At 38.0% G+C, this 23,054-nt stretch overlaps 1 protein-coding gene across 1 annotated transcript; it reads right to left on the reverse strand.

Moving 5' to 3' along the window:
* Positions 1 to 549: 549 nt before the first annotated feature.
* Positions 550 to 23,054, reverse strand: LOC124157318 (homeobox protein orthopedia-like). The gene is made up of 6 exons (XM_046531945.1): positions 21,245 to 23,054; positions 9,236 to 9,449; positions 8,308 to 8,431; positions 4,877 to 5,066; positions 4,009 to 4,107; positions 550 to 1,712 (listed from the first exon to the last, which is right to left on the reverse strand). The coding sequence occupies exons 1-6, from the start codon at positions 21,573 to 21,575 to the stop codon at positions 1,048 to 1,050; spliced, it is 1,623 nt and encodes a 540-aa protein (XP_046387901.1). The 5' UTR covers positions 21,576 to 23,054; the 3' UTR covers positions 550 to 1,047.

Here is a 23,054-nt window from a genome sequence, read left to right on the forward strand (position 1 = left end):
TAGTCCATTCACATCATCAGCATAAATAATTTAACATCTCCAGAATACTCAGGGAGTCAAACATTTCTATAATGGCACACTATGGTGCCTTCTTTAGAATCTCTGGGATGTTTGTTCCTTCAATTCAATTTTGTAGGATTCAAAATTTTCATACTTTTAAATTAGGCTTGAAAAAAAGTTGTCATCAAGAGTTGTAATTATTTAGTTTTTGTCCCTACCAATGTGCACTTGTATTTTGGTAATTCTCAAAATTTTATGATAGTTAGAGATTGCACCGATTATTGGCAAAATAATAGCCTTCCATTTTTACCAGTGCAAAGAAATGCTACCCGTGGATGCGTCTAATTTAAGTGGCCTTATTTTATTTCATGTGGTGTTTATCTTACTCGGTAATAAAACCCAGGCTCATACTCTTTGATCATTGCATCAAAAACCGATTGTCTCATGTATGTTAAATGGTGGGAATTCTTGGCTAATACCAGGTAAATGGGAAGGCTTTATCATGTTGTAGTTTTTGTGAATTAGACTGTTTATGTACCCAAATTGAGAATTTTGTATTTTAATATTGGGGTACACTTCATGGGGCTTTTTGATAATGCCATTTAAACTTGATGGATAGTTTTTGAAAATTAAGTGATTAAAGTGATGTTTAGTATTCCAGTACTCCAATGAAAAATATTTGGATCCACTCAACTTCCTTACCTCATTTTTAGAGTTCTACTGAACTCCAATGATGCTGCATAGCAATAATTCTTCTCCATTTTCTCTCTTATGTTAGCAGCTGTATTTAATTTGCATCCCTCAGACATATTTTTAACACTGAAAGTTATTATAGTTCCTTTTAAGAGTTGCTGTTTTTTCCACCTATACAGAAATCCATTAAAAGCCAAGATCTCTAAGTTTTGTCATGCACCAAATGTTGAATTAGAACTACAACCAAATTCAATCATACTCTTCTGCTGCATTCTTCAAGATATTTTGTGAAGCGGAAGCCACACATCACCAATGCACCCCTGAGCTCTTTCCTCACTTGCCATGGTCAAGAATTCATTCTGGCGTGAGCAAGGAATGGGGAGAGTTGTCGAGGACCTTGATGCTCCCCAAAGACCCTGAAACGGGGCTCCCAGCGTGTCCTTCGTCTTCTGGGTCGCCATCCTCTGTGACGACCCCCACGCCATCGTCCCCCACAAGCAGAAGGTGGGTTGCTTTGTCTTCAATGTCGTCCACATCATCTTCATCTTCCTCATCATCCTCCTCGTCTTCATCCTCTTCCAGGAGTGGCTTCCCAGGAAGGAGGTGGTAGTGGGCGGAGGCTTGTGAGCCTTGGATGGAGGAGGAGTGTGAGGGAGGGGGTGGTGGGGGGCAGGAGGAGAGGATGTGCGAGTGTTGTTGGAGGTGGGGGTGGATGTTCTGCTGCTGGGCCTGGTTGTGTTGCTGCTGCTGTTGGTCGAAGGCATTGTTGCCACGGTGATGCATGGCTGAGTGGTGGGGGTGGTGGTGGTGATGGTGGGAGGATGGGGAGGGCAGTGGTGGGGAGAAGCCCTGGCCCCAGTCCACCATACCGAGGTACATGTTAGCTGTAGATGGGGAGGTGGTGGAAGAGGATGATGAAGAAGATGAGGAAGGCATTGATGCAGGAATGGTGGGGCTGAAAGGTCCCAGCAGTGGATTGATGCCTGCTTCCCATTGGAGGTAGGAGGTCGAGGGATGAGCTGTTTGAAAAAAAAACACACTATTAAACTTCTCTGTTGTGGAAATCTCTACAGCTGTGTTTTCCCTTTAACAATTTCAGTAAAATGGTGGGGGGCCTTGGGTGGGTGCCATGGTATTTAGAACTTTCTTGGTCCTTGTGCCAATCCCATATTTATCCTGCCTGTCGCTGTTAGACAGCAGACAAGAGCACTATGGTTAAGGCATGAATTATCAGCCATTTATATGACTCTAGGCCCAGCACAGCTTAACTTTGGTGATCTCATGGGAACAGGTGTGTCCATCTAGACCAGTGTTTCCCAAAATTTTTCGAGCCACCGCCCCCTTGGATCCATAAACCCATACTCAACACCCTAATCGATGTCTTTAAAAAAATAATCAGAATCATATATTAATTAAACCAAATGAGGAACATTGTAATAATTATTTTAAAAACAAGGACTAATTAAATGTTTGTTTAGAATCCAATGCATGTATTAGTTTTTTAATCATTTATGCAAATGATCTAATACACAATGAAAGGAACTTAACTGAGAATATACTTTTGACATAAAAATAAATAATTTTAACAAAGCTTTTTTAGAATTTTACATGTCATTTCTTTACTTAAAATAAGCAATGATATAGCATGAAAATTTCATAATTTATAGTCGTGACCAATCATGTTTTGTTAAAATTATTTTGACAATTAAGTGACTTTTTATTATAGTTGTTCATGGTCTAGAAGTCATTTAAGAAGATTCTATTGCTCAAATTAATTACATATTTCCATCAAATTAAATTTTAATGAGAAGGATGAGCTTGATGACATGATACAAGTTTTCCAATGTCCGGTTTAATGTCACTTAGCAGAAGTCTTAAATCACCGCGTTCGCAAACCTGAAGTCTGTTTCTCTGCTTGGGAATAAGCTGAGTAACTGCACTAAAACCACGTTTAACCAAATATGAAGTCGGAAATGCAAGAAGGAGTTTTTTAACCACCAGCCATAATGCAGGATAACGATTGGGAAAATCTTCTGTAGCCAAAACTCTTGATAATTTATCTTAAACTTTGGTTTCAGTCCAATGTCATTCTGTAGTCCAATTAATTCTTCCTCAAATACCCCAACTTCCTCAATATCTACGAATGGATTTATCACCTATAAAGCCAAAAGGAAGGTTACGGAACCTTCGCATTTGTCACATTGTAAGGACCCTCCGGCGCCCCCCTGCCAGCCCTTTGGCTTTTTTCGCCCCCATAGACAACAGCAACGCCCCCCAGGGGGCAGTAGCGCCCACTTTGGGAACCACTGATCTAGACCATTGCCACAACAATGTCTGTACTTTTAGAGCACCAAATACATTCACTAGTGCTCTATCAATTGTTCAATCAACTGATAGTTGATCGCTCCATCAGTTACTTAAACAGTTTATTTAGTCCCCCTTCACCCCACTACATACTTCTTTTTGCTCTTGATAACTACAACCATGCACGTATTTGCAAAAATTACAACAATTGCAAAATAATGGATGAAAAAATCAACAAAAATTCAGGCCATAACTACTTGGAAGAAATCATAACTTATGGAGTTTTTATTATTTTAAGTTCAAATTTCTCTCTCAGCAATTGAATAATTGGCACTCAATGTAGCCAGTCATTTTCCAGTAATTCTTGATATTGATAGCTTTTGTATGGCAAAGAAAAATGTTGATCCATTGAAAATCCATCTTCAGAAATTTGGCACATTGTCCTTTAATTTCAGCTCAGCACTTTAAGCTGGGTAAATTAAGGTGGATTCACCCTTGGGGATGGTCCATAAGTAAGTCAAGCCTACCACAAAGAGTGAGTTTTCACAATTTTCACCTGCAAAGTTTCCAAGAAAATTTTATGGAATTTTCATTATTATTCAAAAAGAATGCATTTGGTTAAACTTTCCCTTAATTCTGGTTAAGCATAGGCTTGATTATATTTGACTATTTATTACATTAACTTTGTCTTTGGAAGTTTTCGTCATGCTTATCTGCACTCAATGATAAGACCTTTTCTTGTAATGTAGTGTCTGTGATGTGTCTACAACCTTCCATCATCCTACTAGTTCAATTCCTTTTCCTTTTGATACATTAATATATGCATCCATTGTGAAGGACATTCCATGAAGGTATTAATGAATATTTGAGAATTTATTTTTGAAACCAAGATATGTATGCATTATTTTTGGTTGGTTATGATTCCAGTAAGCAAAGTAGCATTGGCGATTGATTGCTGGAAAATAATGCATTGACATTTTGAAGGCAATGAACATAAACATATTTACTTACTTAAGCTCCCAAGATGACTGCTACTACTCAAAGATGAGGATAATGACTGAGATGACAACAGAGGTGAGTCACCCATCATACTTGGACTGGTTGCTGATACTGAACAAAGAAAATAAATGTTACTTAACATTCTCATCTTGTATGAACCAAATACTTACAATAGTAATGAGAATTTTATAGAGCCTGAAGAGAGTCAATCGTTTTCTGGTCTTACCATCAAGGATAAAGAAATACATATATGTATTTATTTTCCGAATCTGAATAAATCACATTTTTTCTCTGTCTAGAGAAATTAAAAGTCCCTTTTCTCTGAAAACTATTGGTTGTTAAATAATCAGATAATAATAATAATTTCAGATTATCTTGATATACCTGTACATGTTCTACTCACAGTAGAGTTTTAGAATTTCATTTGAGCTTTAAATTTACCAACTTTGAATGAGTTAACACATTCAATGCAGGCCCGATTTTCATGAACGCCGTCAGATTCAGCCGATCAAGTAAGAAAGAAAAATAGAAAGAGGTTTTCCCACCATAACTTTTGTTCAAATACTGCTATTTACAAACAGTGCATACGGGTCGAAAGAAGGAAGCTTGCTGAAGGCCATGCACAAGATCGGAAGACTCATAAGTGGATATTAGTCACGTACGGAGGTGGAGAAAGGCTGACTGGCAGAGCAAGTCTATTGACATGCTCTGTATCTGGGCTTGGACGGGACCACGTCAATTGACGTGCTCCGTGCTGAATGTGTTAAACAAACTTTGCAAATTAAATACATAGTCTCTTATTCTTCTGTAATTGCCCCAAGTACAACAAGAAAAATGGGCTGGTTTGCCTTCCATGCTGTTTATTTTTTCTACTCTGCACCTGGGACAGTGATGATGTTTTGCGTCATTGAGGGAGAGTGCACCACTGCCTGCTGGGAATGTATATGCTGCTGCTGATGCTGCTGTAAATGAATCTGTTGATGATGATGCTGCTGCTGGCTCTGTTGTTGTTGTTTTGCAGCTAGTTTCTCCTGCTTCCTCCATTTGGCTCGCCTATTCTGAAACCATACCTGTAAGACATGAGAGTTCATATGTTGCTTAATCAGATAGTGGGAAGGACATAGGAATTTCAATTGCTCACTCAAGACGTTATAATTATCACCTAAGAGCAATTTTGATAAACTGCATGAATCACCATCAAAGATCATTATGTATAGGAAGAACAAAGAGGTTTTTGGTACTGGCTCATATTTGCTCATATGCACAGTACACCCATACCTCGCTTAGTGCAAGGGATGCATTCCATGGGGTCTTTCTGCTAACTGAATTTTGCGTTGTTGGAGGTCATTTTAACATATAGAAGATAGGGGTGCGATCCCGGTAGCATGTGTGTTGGGTATCAAATTCCCTATATAAACCATGTATGTTCCTATAATTAGCCTTAGAAGCCCTTTATATAAACATTTATAGCTTAAAATATCTTTAAAGATAGTAGACATGCATTAAAAGACGTTTTTTCTTTAAAATAAAAGACGTTTTCTCTGATTAAAATAAATTTGTACGTGCTTTTGAAATTCCAACCATTCGAGTGGGTGGCCTAACAGCCAGGAAAAAATGCCTCCTATCTCAGGGGTTTGTAATGCATTGCTGGCAATTGACGAATTTTCAAACCAGTCTAAAAATATTCTTATGTCACCCAGGCCCTTTTGTTGCTTATCCAAATAACAGACTAATGCTACTTTTGAATACCATTCCTTTGCTCAAGGAATTAGTGAATGATAAGTCATAACTGGCTTTAATTTGAAGTTCCCCGAGGCATTAGCATCAAGCACCAACTTTTGAAACGGTCTTTATATGCCTTGAAACCTAACTCAGGTTTTTCCTCCCAGAAAATGAATGAACAGCATTGCATTCTCTTCTAAAACAATTCCGTCTTGTCGACATTAAAAACTAGTTGAGGGGGAAAGGATCCACTCTCAATCACAGATTGGAGTTCATCGGAAACTGTTGCGGCGACTGTGATATCAGCACTTGCAGATTCACCTGATATCGTAGCACTAAAACACTAGCACAAAAAGGTTGTTTTACTGAACAGCGGCCACGATTTACCTTCGGTTCCTATTGGATATGCCACTGTTTTAAAGGAAACCCATATTCCAGATTTTTGTGGCAGCTCTTTATACCACCTCCCTAAACCCCCTCCTATACTACTCTTATACCCCCCTTCCCCTCTTATATTTTATGTTATATTAATCCTTTACAAAATAGAGGGGGTGAACAGTGTATTCATCCCTTAAAAACTTTTCTATTAGCTACCATATCATATGTCATAAAAAACGAAAAAAAATGGTTATTTTAATGTTTTTTAAAGTTTTTTTTTTTTTTTTTCAATTTTCAACCCCTAAATCGTTTCAACCGTGGTGAACTTAGTCTCTATCTTGACCCTGATAGCCCTTAAACGTCAGTTTTTTTTCAATCAGAAGCAGATAACATTCGTAAAAGTCCCTTGAAAAGCGATAAGTTTAGATAAGGGGTTGTTTTCCCCAATTTAGGGGTTGCATAAAAATAGAGGGTGATAGAAAAAACGGAGGTCATTTTCAGATTCAGCGACCCAAAATTAGCCAGAAACACCCTAAATAATAGCGAGGCAATTTTTGAAGTATTTTTTTGCAGAACAGTGTTATTAAAGGTTATTTGATTAGGCTAAGCAGCGTTTGAATGTTTCCCTGAGGAATGACTTTGCTCTTTATTAAAATTGTGCTTAGCGAGGTATGGGTGTATCTCAATCAGGCTGAGGTGAAATGAAAACTGAAATCAATTACATGTAGGATGGAGGAATAGTGGTGAACTCCTTCCAGGATAGGGACAAGGGGGGGTTCCAAACCTTCTAACCTACCAGCAGAGGTGGGGGTCCAAACAAATTTACAATTCTCTATAGTGTAAGTTGGATGCCCAAGGGGAGGCCCCCCAAGGGGATAGCCCCTGAAGCCCCCCCCCCATAGATCCGCCACTGGCTACCTGGGCTAATCAGCAGACTACCACTTAGGTACTTGGATTATAGTTCTTATGGTAATATGCAATGGGGAATTCCACTGAAAACGGATGTTTATGCGATAAAAAAATATCCTTCGTGCTGAAAATTACAGTGAAAGCAGTTCTTCTCTAACCTGTGTATTATTCGTAAAATTCCAATTTGAAAATTGTCTTTGAATCCTGCGCTCCAAACGACCCATTGCCATGTTGGCTGTTGATCGTGACGCCAGAGTCCAGTAAACAATACGTTTACGTGGTGCCAGTAGAGAGTAGACTATTTGTCCCAGTTTTAGAAAAACCAATGTATCTCTCTGTACAATTTATTTTTTTATATGTTAATTTCATCATCAGTCATGTGAAATATTTATCCTGAATAATTGACAGGTTTAATGAATGTATGCATGCAGGAAGATGCAGCACAGTCTTGACTAATAGCGCTTGTTACTTTTTCATCATCCTTATCTATGGCGATTTCCAGTGTTAGAAAATTACTAAATTTATCTACCTTCAGAATGTTCCCAGAATGTGTCTTTTCGAAGTCGGAGTCAACCATTGCGCAATACACGCACCGTAAAACTAACTATTCACAACTGTTTTCACACGCCCTTCAAGTTATGAATCAGTATCATCGAAGGTGTTTGTTATCGTCGTTACTATTTTGTTATTACCATGGAGTGAGTCTGCTTACTCGCATTCTGACGTCACAGGGCGTTCTTGTAGCACAAAAGAATTTAGTAATTTTTGCGAACTTTGAAGCTCTCTAGTAACAAGAATATTGAGAATTAAGAAGTCATATTTCGCATACGTTAATAAATTTAATTTAATTATCTAGACATGTAAAAAAATTACCTTTTTAATTTAATGAGAGCACCCCATTAGGATTTTAGATGAAGTTATGTAGCGGTTAAATCATGTAGTTGAAGATCAGAGGTTTGATTCTTATTCCAGGTCAATTTTTTCTGAATTTTATTTTTCTTTAACAACTCTTTGATATTATTGCTAAAGAAAAGAAGTAAGGGATGATCTAATCTAGGATCCACAGTGGGACATGAAATTGTTTTTTGCATGCGAGTTTATGCAGTTGCCATAATTTACAGATTGCATTTTCATTTTTTGATGATTTTGTTTGCCGATCACCAGTGAGTTAGCCACTGAGTGAGTAGATAATATCAAGTTATAGAACTTCTATACTGCAAAAAGTAATTCAATTTTTGCATAGAAATGAGCAATTGTATTGAAATAGAGGTTTTATTGAAAACATTAAAGCAAATGCCTTACCTGCACTCTAGCTTCAGTCAGCTCTATCCTTAGAGCAAGTTCTTCCCTAAAAAATACATCAGGATAGTGAGTTTTCTGGAAGGCTCTCTCTAATTCCTCTAGTTGGAAATTTGTGAATGTGGTCCTGTGAAATTAAAAATCATGAAATTAACAATTATTTCATTTAGCAGTTGCCTTTTCACTTTATAATGCTTTCTCAGTCATCATTTGTATTTTCTCTCGGAAATGAAAGTTTGGCAAATTGATATGTGAATCACTCTTGTATCATTTTAATGAAGTGTGATTATTTATTTTTTAATCTAATTAGGTTAACAGGCAAAAAAGCGTGCATCACTGATCTATGTGCAAGAAAAAGTTGTTTGCTGAAGATAGTAATGGAACCTTGAAGCTGTCAGTCATCCATTGATGAAATGCCAAATTTAATCCCTGGTCTAGGCCATCAATATGGAAGCTAATAGTAAATTAAGGAAAGTATTAATAAATATTTTCACCCAAATGATTTAATACTCTTAATTGTACTCTTATCTGTGTCATTGCATATTGCCTCTGTTCCTTGGGATTACCCTCCCATTAGTGAATGTATACGTACTAATAAGTCTCAAGGAAGACATAGTAAGTATTACATTTCATGGAGAAAAAGCAATACAACTTTGATAGAGCAATGTGTTTGGCCTAGTTTTAAGGAATGAAAAAATGCAATACTGATTGAATTAATCTCTGGGGGGAGAGTTAAACAGGAATTGTAAGAAAAATGACCAGCAATGAGGGAAATGCATGTACACAAAGGGTGAAATTCGTCAAGAAAAAATTATTTGGCTTAGCTGGGATTTTTACCTGGATCTCCTGATTGCCAGTCAGGTATGCTACCTGTAGTACTCAGCTTTGTTTTCATAGATTAAACACAAGAAAGTTTTTGAACCTTTCATACCTGTATCTTCTCTGTTTCCTTTTGATAGGCCCTCCTCCACCTCCCATTACACTCCCTGGGCTGTTTCCAAGGGATGAGAAGGTGATGAGAGAGGAGTTGTTGGGAGATGTAGGAGCAGGAGGTGAAGGGCATGGTGAGGTACTAGCTGCCTCTACTAAACCTACCCCTGGGCTCCCAACAGACCCAGTCAGTCCTAGGGCCACATCTCCATATACTGTAAAAATAAAAATTGATATAGCAACTCATTGAATTAAAAATGTTTGCACATGGGATAAATTTAACTGTTATTAAAAATAGGTAGTGATATTTCATGAAGTTATTGTTGTTAAATTTATTTTCCATCATAAAACATATATTCTTTAACATCTAACCCTTTTATTGCTATGACAAAAGCTTTTAATAGTGAAAAATGATAAATTCTTGTGAGGTTTTTTGACCAGTTTCACCCTTAAGATGGACTTTAAAATATTTTTCCATGATTTGTTATTAATATCCATTCATTTTAACAGCTTTTGAGGAATAATCAATGGATTGAGGTGTCACTTGGTGAAGTTGCTTCACATTAAATAAGAGAAACTTCGTATTCTTCTTTTATGTTTACGATTTTGGATAACCGGTTTGGTTGAGGTGCAATATCACCTGTGCGATACAATGTGGTCAAACTGGTTGTCCAAAATTATGTGTACGTGAAATTACTAAAGATTCTGTGGAATTAATGTTTTTTAAATTGTCTGTTGAATTAAAAAAATCTTTAGTATTGTATCTAATTTGGTATTTTCATTTGAAGCTACTATACTGGAGGATTGATGATTGCTGCCATAAGTATGTGTGAAATAAAGTTTTACAATGGAAGTTATTCAGATTGTGGGATAATTTCTAATTAAATTCCAAATATTCCTTGAGGACCCAGCCACTTTGGTCAATTTGGTGAGTTATCTCTTAATTCATACCATGATCATCTTCAATGTGATTGTAGCATTTTTTGGCTTTATTTATTAAGTACTTTCTAATATAGCAGTGAGAGGTGAATTTATGGATGCTGGCTCTAAAGAAAGTGGTGGCATCCCATTCAGGACTATAATGCACTGCTGAGACTAATCTTTCGACTGCATTAGGGAGTTACCTGTTTTGGTAAGTTAATGCAATTAATTTATTTTCATTTGTCATGACATTATAGTCCTTTGATTCCTTTCTTACCCAGGTCTACATATTCCAGTTTTTGGTGAGGAATATATCTCCTGTAATTAAGCCCTTGGTGATGAGCTAAGGGGTGAAAAAAGGATATAATGATATTAATGTGTTCATTTTGTTTGTAAATATTTATTGTAAATATTTGTTGCTTGTTAGAATTTATAATAATGATTGAAATATTTGTTTCATAGCACATATGTGCAGATAATAATGGATTGGTAATGTCATCCTGCTTCCTCAAGGGATCGGTTTTCTTGAGCAGCAACCTCATTGTGGGTTGCATTCAGGATTGGTTGCAGGTCACAAAACTTACCCTTAGAAGCCTCACCACTTTTCATTGGCCGCCCTATTATGCGGCCACTTTTCTTTTTTTCCTCGGTAGGTGCTTCTTCAGGTTTCAGTGCATATTGTTGATCAAATAAGGAAAACCGATGGAATCCCGTAATGTATATGTACAACTCAACGCATATACGTTGCAAGTTGCATATTTTCAAGGATATAAACTCGTCGACTGAGGGTTCATCATCCATTGTATAAGATTATCTTGGTGATTGGTGAATTTCATGACTGATTTTTTAATGCCAACAAGGATTAGCGTACCAATTGGAAGCTTAAATTGAAATCGGAGACTTAGTTTAAAATCGATTACAGCATTTGAACCAATGAATCTCTTCGTGGATTTAGCAAAAAACTTCCTCTGAACACATAAAAGGTTATCTTTAATCTGTATTTTGAGTGAATTTTACTGATGTCGATAAAATGTGTCAAACCTGCTCTCTTTCTCAGGAAGGGCTATCAATTACGTATTCTAGGAAAGTTTTTATTGATTTTCTTGGGGAATGGGCTCAAAGTGTAACGGTGTTGTTTTCTCTGCTATAAAAATTGATTATGCGCCTATTTAATTTAAAACTTTTCTTTATGGACCTATACGTAAGAAGCTGCGGAGTAGAAATGGATATTTATTGGGGATAATTATGTGGTTTCCAGATGATGATGGGGAAAATGGCTAAATTCAATACTTTTGGAATATTTCATAGACGGCTCAAAATCGAAAGCCTCATCGTTGGATAAATCTCATCAATCAATGGACCATTTACTCGATATTTTATACACGGAAAAATTCCATCCTGTAACCTGGGATAGTGAGAGTTCAATTTATATGAAAACGTTCTTTTTTAGATGGGAAGGCAGTTAGCTTGGTGGAATCGAGTTCATGTTATCTAAAATCGAATCGATTATTTAAATAATTTTGAAATTATATGCTCGCAATAATAAGATCTTTGGATGATAAGTTAGGTAGTAATATCACGTACAAAAAGCAATTGCGGATGTTACGTTATCCATGGTACCCGTCATGCGCGCGCCAATGACTCAACGACGATTAGGATCCTAGGACGAACCACCTAGTTCGGAAAAACCCCTCTGAAATTCAATTTCAGGGAAAATGCAGTCGTGAACGAAAAGCTTGCATAATCAGGGATTCGAATCGAATCAAATGAAATGGTTTTCTTGATGAATTTGATACAGTGATATGTGCTTACGTTTACAACGACTTTCTTAGTAGGGCAATATTTTTCCTGTGGCGGTGTATTTAAACAGCTAAAATGAGTACTTTTGGAGTACATTTTTGTGGAGGTATGGAGGTAATAGAGTAATGAAGATATTTTTACGTAAACATTTTTTCTAAATGTTTCTACCGCGTGACTTTCTGCAGAAATATTTAGAACTCACGTTAATAATATGCATGGAATGAATTGAAAAATGTAATATGGTTCTAATGAATAAGCAATTTCCTCTCAATTTCGAACTGCTACATGAATTATGAATAGAATTGTTCTCCAGAGTTTCCAACTCGACCAAAATTGAGTCAGTGAACTAATGTTTCGACAAATTTCAAAAATCTATTACAGGTTTAATGTGTTGCCGTCGTCATATTGATATGCCTCACATTACCTAGGTATAGCTGATTTTATTTCCCATAGTGTAGCTTGATCGCATGAACTTAGGTATACTTCGTTGAAAATTACGCAAATGTGTTTATTTGTCTTCGGTGTAGCATCATGTGCCCACAGAATGAATGACTGGCATATTGAATGACGTTTCCTTTCACTATTCATGAAGAAACGATGAAACAAAATCACATCGAGAGGGAATATAATTGGAGTAGTTGTACTTAAATACAATGCAAGACACCAGAGCTTGAAAAAACCTCTGCCGATTTTTTTGACAGCCTGCATATTTTATTTCGATTTTTAACTTTTGAACCGATTCCGATTGAATCATTTCAAGAGAATCAAATGCGTTTGATATATATATTCTTGTGGCGTATAAATTCTAGCACCTCACGGTAGGACTTTATTTCAATTTTTTTCTTATTCCACTAGGTACCACTTGTTAAATTTTCATTGGGTCCAATATTTGAATCAGTATCGTAATTATATCCAAATTACTTTTTATATGCCAACGATACATCGCTAATGAGTTTCAAGTAGAGATATGCAATGCAGAAGTTTTTCAGACTTCACTATCTCGCTTCATTTTCGATGACGGTTGGATTCAAGGAATATCTTGGCAATATGACAACGAAGGCTGTTATAAAAGGTTGAGAAAAAAGAAATCCATTAATTTTACGTGAAATTCAAATTTTTTTAAACGTGTTTCGGATTGTCCGATTTGGGTCAAATATGCACTGTTTTGTTCTATAATTTGTTGCCATTTTAAAGATAGCTTTATAATGCCTCTCGTATATGAGCCTTGGTCCTAATTGGCAAAAAAACTCTAGCAATCGATTTTCACAATCTAATATTTAAATAAGCATCTAATATCTCTGATCTCTTTGAAATTGACTTTCAAAATTAATCAATCAAGATTTTTCACGTATTTTAGAAGAATATGATTTTCAAAGACTGATTTAAAAAAAATAATTTTGATCATTGTCAGAGAAAAAATCATTATGTATTTGACTATGTAGGAGTAGAGATAACTTCTTAATGCCAGCGAATGATGAAGATCGCTGAACTGTTCGGAAAGAAAATATCAGATTCTAATGCCCCTTGATTTAGCAGTTTTCCTGGAATTTTGAATTGAATTTTATTATGTTTATTTGGCACACCTTATTTATCATATTTCAGTAATGTAAATTATTTCTGAAAGCAACACGAGGACTCTTGATTCCTTAGACTCCCTAAAATTCGATCCGATTCCTCCGCAGCTCGCTAGTTACTTGAACTTTTCGACTCCAACCGTTCGTTTTACGAAAAATCTTTCTAAGCCTTTTCCCGGAAACATTGATGTGTATAATAATCGAAGTTTAGCCTGGTTGCGGTCCGTAAATTTTATGCATCAGTTATTCCGTTGTGGTATCCTAATGAGTGTTATGATAATTTTCATCATCCTTAGTCGCGCGATCATTTTCTCCGACCTTTTACTACAGCAGTTTCAGTAGCTCAAGTGATCGCTCAAAAATATATTCTGATATGATTACCTCGGCACATATTCAAATGCCTATTGCGGTCAATCGAGAACTTCTTTTTCAGTCCCCAACGCCACCTTATTTGAATGGGTATTAAATCGTGGAATTCGGTGACGAAACTGCGAAAACGTAGGGAAATGTAGCAGAGAATGATCTTGCGAGAGTGGTAAAACGATACCTTGTGTTACGATTTTCTCAGTCCCTAAAGGCTGTAGGTATCATAAAATTCGACGGTCACGGGAAAAAAAACAGAAACCAAATTTTACATTTTGCCCCCCTGTAAAATTTTGTTTTAATGACTTATCTAAGTTTTTCCCCGTCGATAATAATCTCTGAACAGACACGTGAAATTGGTGGTTTAATCAGATTTTTCTCGGGAAAAATCCGATGATTCCAATATTCACATAATCAAGTGATGCGACAATGGATACAGCGCATCCTTCCAACATGATGCCCGATTCAACTCTGCATTAAAGACCAACGGTCGTGCGGTTGAGGGGTGATTTCATGTCACTACGCTGGTTTTTGTGACCTACCATATATATTTCTCCCCGCGCTCATTCCCATCCAAACCCCTCATTCCACCTCTCCTTCTAATTAGCTTACATTATTATTGGGTTGGGCTAACCACATTGCAGCCTGACTGGAGAAGGGAGCCATAACGGGGTAAGGGAAGGTAGGGGAGCCGGAGGAAGGGGGAATTTAATGTATTTAGAAATAACTCAATAGACTCAGTGTAGTGAGGGGTCGTGGCTACGAGGTAGGTATCGGGAGTCTGAAGGGATACAGTGGTTGGTGAGGCAGTGGTTTGGCAGCTCGGATCCGCGAAATGTTAGTGTGTTTTGGTGCTCCGAATCTGCGAGTGACGTCGCCTTCACTTGTCTGCGCGTTCCGTTTGGATTTCTCGTCGTGGAAGGTGGCGCCGTTGGTGAGTACTCTGTTCACTATATGCACACGTTGATGTTACGTAAAGCTACCTTTTGTAATGGAATAAGAAGTGTGAATAATAATAGGGTCGTAAAGTACTTCGTGATCGATTGTTGTGAGGCCCTAGTCACTCCGGGATTAATTGAGGACCCTAGAAGCCAAGGGGTACAAGTGCAATTTTTATAATTTTGGAGGTAAGTGAAGATAATGGTTGGTGGGGCACACAATATTGTTTAAGCAAGGAATAAAAGTGAATCATTAATAAGTATATTTTTATAGATTGAGTGATACAGTTATACCTTTGTTACAACAATATTGTGTACCCTACCAAACATTATCAGCTGTTATCTCCAAAATTATAAATATTTCACAGGAGACCTTTGGCTTCTAGGCCCCTAAATTAATGGATATTGTACCTATAGCTATGAGCATTTGCGCCAAGAAAGGAGGCAAGATAAGGAACGGGATAGTGGGAGACCCGGCGTCGGAATTAAACTGCTCTTTACGAAAGGCACCTAGTGCACCACGGCTTAACGTCCCATCCAACGGACGGAGTGTTGCGCTTTAAGTTTCCGCGACACAACACTCAAGCAGGGATCGGGTGATATTCTCCAAAATTCTCTGCTACTGCCAGGATTTGATTTAGGGGCCACGCGGTGTGAGGCCAACATTCTAGCCACCGCACTAAGCCGACCCCCAGGGGATTAATCCATGAAAACTATTCATTAGATTCGTGTTTTGGTTTCATTGATTTATAAATTTCCATGTTTATTTCGAGCCACTTATCTTTTCATCATTAACTAGGGATTTTTTATTAAAAAGGAAGGGAATCGACTTGTAATTCAAAACCCTGTAAAACCCTGGAGAAAGATGTAGCCTCCATGCTACCTAACAGTTAAACGACATCCCATTCCTATATATATTCCTAAGCCTTATAAGGCTTGATTTCGCATGAATCACAAGAGCTAGTCAAAGAAAAAATAAGTGCCCATTTAGTCAATATCAAATACGAGTACCTTGAGTATAATAGTTCAAGTACTAGATGCAGTCCAACAACGCACCTGCTTATTCTCAATACAATTCTTTTTTTTCACTTATGGAGCCTGGCGCTAGAAGTTAAATTGTTCTTAGTTATGAGAAAAACTCAAGTAAAAGTGAGAAAAACTCAACTCAATTTTTCGTCGTGGATATTAGTGTCGCAGTTTATATTTAAATTGATTTTGATCGGCCAGAGTTCCCAATAGTTTATAAGCCTTCAGCTAGTGCAACCTGGTTTTTTCGAATGGATATTTGTAGAAATTACTGGGGAGAAAATTTTGTTTTACTGCATAATAAAAATTTGCAAAATGTTATTATAAGACGTACGTCGTGAATTATTGAAAATGTTACTTTGGCCATTTCCAATTATTCTTTTAATAAAACTGAAGACGAGCTGTATTGAAGAAAAGTACGTTTTCCTTTTTAAAACTGCATATGATTGGTATGCCTTGTGAACTTCGGTGACAGTTTTTAACCAAATAAGTGAGATTTCTCGTATTCGTTTATTCATTACCCATCATTTTAAGAACACTAGTGACCGCTGTGAGTCTGTTAATTCAGTGGATAATAAGTTTTGCCGGAAGGGAATCTTTTTTGAGGATCGTGGATGAATACTCAAGAAAGCTGTGTACACCGCTGTAGAAACTGTGAGTATATGAGAAAGTTAGGGTTAATTTGTATCCTAATGAAGATGAAAAATAATTCTTCGAGAGGAAAGGTCATGGTTTCTGGAAGAAAAACTATTTTTAATAAATAATTACTCAGGTTAGGGGTGAGTAGGTTTAAATAGAGTAAATTCAGTGAGAAGCTAGTGAACATGTATGGTATAAGTGAATATGTGTGGCAGTGGCATAGCCAGGAATTTCGTTCGGGAGGGGTCCAAAACCCGGAGAAAATTTTTTGAAGAACAGGGTTACTAATTAGAGGGTTTTAAACTATTTTTAACACTTTTCATAATCGAAAAAACCTCATTTGCTAAATAAATATTTTGTAAATTCATGATTTTTCAATATTTTGTTTTCTTTTATGAAGGAAAATACTTGTGTTTTTATATTTAGGGGAGGGGGGTCCGGACCTCCCTCCCCTAGCTACGCCACTGATGTGTGGTTTTATATTTCCAGAGAGCGTAATTAGGTTAACTTCTGAAATTGACATTGCATGAACGCGTATTTTAAAATAATTCCGAAGACAAATGAAGGGATAGGATGGAGCAACAACTTAGGTATTAAGGTAAGGCAAGCAGAAAATATATGGAGAAGCGAATTCATGAAAGCAGCAAGACACTTAATTGGTGTATAATTATAATGAGCTCGGCATGTTTGATATGTCTTGTTTGTAACCTTCTAGACTTATAGAATGAAACCGCCCGGTGAAAATGAATACGGCGGAAAATCGAATGAATTAAGCTGCAAAGCGATGGAAAAGAATCCCTTGGACTAAATACAGGGGAATCATGTACCTGCTGCACTAGTACAATGTTACCGCAACACGCGCGCAGGAAGGAAAAATATAAATGCAGACATTAACTAAAAGCTGGGACAGGGATATAATCCGTCGCAAACACACTCAGTATAAGAATAGAGGAGGCAATGAAATAAAAATCGGGCTAAAATCCGAGAAAAACATAATATTAAATCAGCGCTATGCGTTTCGCTGATAGATATCGTTGTATTGACAGTAAGCGGGGGAAAACGACAAAATATGCTGAACGAAATTTAAAAAAGTGTTTCAGGAATACAACATAAAATGAATAAGGGAGATCCAAGAAAGAGAGGGATAAAAAGAAACAGAGATTGGGTGAGTGGTATCATCCACCAACCTCAGGAGCATCATTACCTGAAAGAACGACAGATATCAAGCACTGAGTTCCCCGAGCTAAGGCGGCAAAAGGCCGCTACGTTGCTAAGAGGGCATAAGAATGGAGATAGGAAAACATCATGCGACGACAAATTTTGACGGGGTCTCTAAAGGTCAGAAGCATTAGCCATTGAAATATTGATATGGAGAGAATAGAGACCTCCAGGGACTGTTACTGGAGAGGAATACTAAAGATCAAATGGATGGATGACGTGAGAAACAGCGACGAAGAGTCGTATCCAAAAGCGTAACGCGGTGGGTGTGCTACGTCATGAGCTGCCCGCAACTGCGTGGGAAACGTAATGCTGGGAATAATTGAAGGATAATCCCAATTGAAAATTTCGAGGGACAAGCACTTGGGGCGACTCAAGAGGGATACAGGATGGAAGAACCATCTGTCAGTAAAGGAACTGTCGTGGGACAGGGATAAATTGAGAGATGCTGTCAACTGGTTCTAGCATTATAATCAGTATGCTATAAAACCCACTTTCGACCACACACTGACTGACTCACTCACTCATACAAAAGTTTGGAGTGAACGAGGCAAGATACGACAACAAGTCATAGAATCGACCTCCTCTGAAATCATCTGAAACCCTATAATAGTCGTCTAAAACCGTCGAAACTCTAAATTTTCTATTTATGAGAGTGTTGCCAACTTCCTCTATGCCTCTACTTTTTGGGGGTGTATTGTGATAAAAAAATCAGGCAGAGCCCCCAGAGAGCGAAACTATATCTATAATCAAGGAGGATTGGCAAAGAATTTTGGTAGAAACTCGAGATATGAGATATTTATTTTGCGAATATAGCAGAAGTGAGGCTACGAGCAAGTGTTAAATGAAGATTCGAAAGACATAGTTATTGTCAATGAAATTGATGGAGAGAAATATTTATGCACTCACGTGGTGAAAGTAGGAAACAGTTGAATAAATATACCAATTTGGTCAATAAGTTTTGTTATAAAAATCAGCTACATTGTAAAAGTGTCATGTCTGTGATAAAAACGGTGTGTAATGTCTGTGGTTGTTGACCCGCTGCAGATAGCTAATATGACCAGCCCTTCATTTTCAGTAATCTATAAAATAAATAACATAGATATTTTATTCCACGAGCGAGGTCGCTTAATTCAATAAAATTCTGAAATTTGTCTAATTGCGCCACATAATATTCCATTAATAATTATATGTTGGCAGTTTGTAGCGGAGATATGTAAAATATGAGCTCTATTTTTCCTCTCTATTTTTCTAACCAGATTTTTTTAATGTTGTGACAAATTTTAGGGGAATTCCATATTGGCGTAAAATTTTCACTTATGTGTATACACTATATATTTTACGTCTCCCTAGTTGCCCTCCGCACCTCATTACGTTTAATGCACTCGCGAACGATACGGTCACTGGTGAAATGCGTACTTATTGCATCTTTTCTCTTCATTAATTATTTCAATTCATTGCATATCCTATACTAATACTTACGAGATAATAAAGTAATGAGGTATATAAATATGATATTTTATCTTCCTTTTACTATGATATCTTTAGTTTATCACGGGCTGTGTTTCGTCTTGATTATATGAAAATCAAATTATTGAATTCCTTGAATTTTTTGGCAGTTTCAAGGAAATATTCACGATTGACATGCCTAATTCACGTAAGAATTGGCATAGTAATACTTAATATATAATACTTGGAGCAGCTCTTACAGCAAAGTTCAGCTATTGAATAGACTGAAATACTACTAGAGACTAAAAGATGTGATTATCACTTGAAGACCCCGAGAATTAGCGTATGGAATTGAAGACGATATTTCAATACTGTCATAACCCTTGCCCATTCATTATTTTATGGGCACACGCTATTAAATTTATCTATTCATTAAAAATAAATATATTAGATCCCTGCTGCTCTTACTTCTTATAGATAGGATTCCTGGTTTAAAAAATTAGTTTAAATTATGCCTCGTATCTCAACCACAAAGAATGAGATGCACTTTTGGAGGCGGTTTTCGGCCGAAACGACCTCTGGAATTCTTGGTTACTAATCAAGTATTTTTATGTATCAATTTCCATATGACTAAAATAAATTATGTCGTGTTGCTGAGATCGTGTCTGTATGGTATGTTTCTAGATATACATGTATTAATGGATCATAATATCAGAAAAAATACTATTTCATAGTATTTTTGTTTCATTTCAATTCCATATGGATTTGAAAATCAATCGCGGTATTTATTTTTTGTTGTGAAAAATTGAAATACAAAAATTCGAATCCCGTTCTACTGTCCATAATATATGCGATTACACGAACAGAGGTTAATCCCCTTCCATTTAGCATAACCGTTTTTGAGGCACATTTTATGGTTATATTCAAAGAAAATTCTAATAATCTTATTTAAAGCCATTCAAGAGAAGGATTTTCTAGAGGCGATTTTCTTCGTAAATAATGACGAGCGAACTTTTAGGACGATGCAAGTTTCTAATTTTTATTTGAAACTCGGTACTCAATTTTTTCCATAATACCTTTATTATCCTGAAAATATGGTATTAAGGATGAGAAAGAGGAAATCTAGCCATGTCAGTACTTAAGATTCAACAGAGAATACACGATTTTATCTTTAAAATCAAGGGTTGTGCTGTTCAAGGCAATTTAAGTTACTAGAAAGAACCCTTCCACTTTTCTCTACCGATCGCTCACTTCCAAGTGAGTAACAGGGGCGGATCCAGGATTTCTTTCTGGGGGGGGGGGGCACAAGCAAGGACGTATCCAGGATTTTGTTCTGGGGGGGGCATAAGTACACCTCGTAATACAAAACGAACGCAATGATAATGGGACCGCATTAATAATCTTGCATATTTTTAAGGGCCTGGGGGGGCACGTGCCCCCTCCCCCCCTAGATTCGCCTATGATGAGTAAGTTACTTCACGAAGTAAATAATTACCCGTGCAAAAATGATAGTTCACGACTGATATTTTGGTATAACATAAATGGAAATATTATCTACCTCTAGCATTGATAACAACTTAATATTACAATTATCTTTGGTTAATTTGGCCCGGGCGCAAACTCCATGATCGGGCGTAAAGGGGTACTTTTTACTTTCTTGTTATATAAATATGACCATATAAACTAATACTGCATTTTTACCACCAAAATTCGACACAAAATGAAATTAGATTCATTTTATATAAATAACTTTCAAATTGGAAAAACCGTTACTTCTTCATAATACTTCGAACTCGGGAATCTATAATTTTTAAATGGACAGCTCATAAGATAGATGACATTTTTGAGAGAGAATGCAAGTGAATGAAGTAAAAAATATTTTGTCTATGAATTTTTGAAGAACTCGTCACTCATGGTAGGGGCATATAATTTTTGTACATTGAGCCATTTGAAAACCGACGGATAGTAGAGTTAACCAGCCTGATCAATCTCTTCCGTGTTACTTGAGCGACAGAGATTTTTTTGTGGGAAATGAGAGAGCGATAATGGCTATCCCACCCGATGAGGGGCGAGGGAACTCACCGAATTTTCCGAAGGGCGATGAGGCTCCCGGCGACGCCAGCAGGGCTGCCACGCTGGCCGAAGCCGCCGCCGCTGCGGCCGCGGCCGCCGACGCCGCAGAGGCCGCGTCCACTCCTAGTGAGAGGCCCGAGGGCGGCGGGGGCGGGGAGAGCGTTGAAGGCCCGCCTCCGCCGCCTCCCAGGGAGCTGAGGAGGCCGTTGATGGAGTAGACGGATGAGGCAGTCAGCGAGGACACGGAGGGCGAGGATGTGGCGGCCCCCGAGGGCGAGGAGGAGGGCGGAGGGGGCGGGGAGGAGCCGAGGGATATGGGGAGGATGGGCTTAAGGTCCATGGTTGTACCGAGGGGGGCGAAGAACGTTTTGAGGCCGTCCAGGGTCCCGAAGGATCCTCCTCGCGTTATGTCCCAAATTTTGTTCGCCCTCCGAAGCCGGGGTGACACGAGCTTTCGAACTCGACTTAGGTGTGCATGGTCAAGTATCTCTTCTGCTTAGGAGTAATTTAAATCTCTAAGTCGATATCAAATTCTAGTAAACATTTATATTATACTTGGGCAATAAGCATTCTTTAATTTTATCAGTGTTTTTCAAAACGGTCCGTTAAAACCACCTGGTGCTGCATTTTTAATCGATTACTCAAGTTAGTTATCTAAAAATGTAGGAGAGTTCAATCCTTCTAATAGCTGTTATTTTTCTAGCATCAATTATCCCATGTAATTCACTGTAATACAAACACTATTGACCGAACTTAAGGAAATAAGTTACTTAGTTCCTTTCTTTCTATCTATGGGGCCATTACTTATTTTTTAGCGAGGGTAACCATGATTTCTGACCTAATTTTTATTCGGGTTAGCCAATATGCAGCGATTATAAATTTTGATGCTATGATTGAAACAAATGCTTAATATAATTCATATATTGGTGCAAGAGAGCATAGTTACCCCCGCTCCGCGTAATTGACAACGCTGTCGCTGATAACGTAAATGCCAGCGTGGCCATCAGCGATTACAAAAATGGCCGCCGCCTAACTCCTCAACAACGGGGGCATTTATCCGACGCTCTGAGGGCGGAAAAATAGATATAACACGGTACACTCTTCTGGAAATTGATTTATGAGACCACTATTTGTCCGCAAGCTACTGAAAAATTTGTGGAACTTGCTGAAAAGTAGAAGACCTCCCTTAGAGCACTGCCTTAATATATCGTTTGAACTAGCTGGTCTTCGTGTAACTAGTAAAAATCCTCTTAAGTGGCGAATGTGTTTCGAAACTTTCCACTTTAACCAAAAAATTCTTGCTGCATGTGCATGTGAACAGCATACTTGTGTCAAACTCGCCAAAGCATGAGCCAGACTCTCCAAAACTTCGTCGAAACCACACTGTAGATGGTGCTCGTGAAGCGTCACACTTGAATGAGGAACTCTCAATTTGACTTCAGGAGGACTTTCTTCCTTATCGTTGATGTGGAATCGTTGCCATCCCAGGGTTTTAAGTGAGCGTTCACAATTATGACAGTCATTTGCACTCGCGAGATCATACCCACGCCTTAGCAATACTTTGGTCGAAAATAAACATTCCGAACTACCCTGGAAAAAGTTTCGCGTCCGTCAGTGCGCCGTGGTCGTTTCTTGTCTTCGGCTGACCGTGGACGTCCCCGGGGTGGTTGCGCGGTCGGCGTCCGAGGGCGGATGAAGACCGCGCGGCCTCAGCCTTCCGCTCCGGCCACTGGGGGAGACCTCCTGACGGCGGCGGGGGATCCTCCACACGTGGGAGCACACGGGGCCACACGTCGGCACATCCCGGCTCGCATGCATA

Source organism: Ischnura elegans, chromosome 4 (assembly GCF_921293095.1).
Source record: "Ischnura elegans chromosome 4, ioIscEleg1.1, whole genome shotgun sequence".
In the NCBI taxonomy this organism is placed as follows: Eukaryota; Metazoa; Arthropoda; class Insecta; order Odonata; family Coenagrionidae; genus Ischnura; species Ischnura elegans.

Excerpts from the sequence above, each read along its gene's own strand:
- LOC124157318 (XM_046531945.1), bottom strand. The coding sequence starts at position 21,575 with ATGGACCTTAAGCCCATCCTCCCCATATCCCTCGGCTCCTCCCCGCCC. Across the intron at positions 9,450-21,244 it reads ATCGCCCTTCGGAAAATTCG|TATATGGAGATGTGGCCCTA; the intron begins GTGAGTTCCCTC and ends TTATTTTTACAG. Across the intron at positions 8,432-9,235 it reads AGGAAACAGAGAAGATACAG|GACCACATTCACAAATTTCC; the intron begins GTATGAAAGGTT and ends TTAATTTCACAG.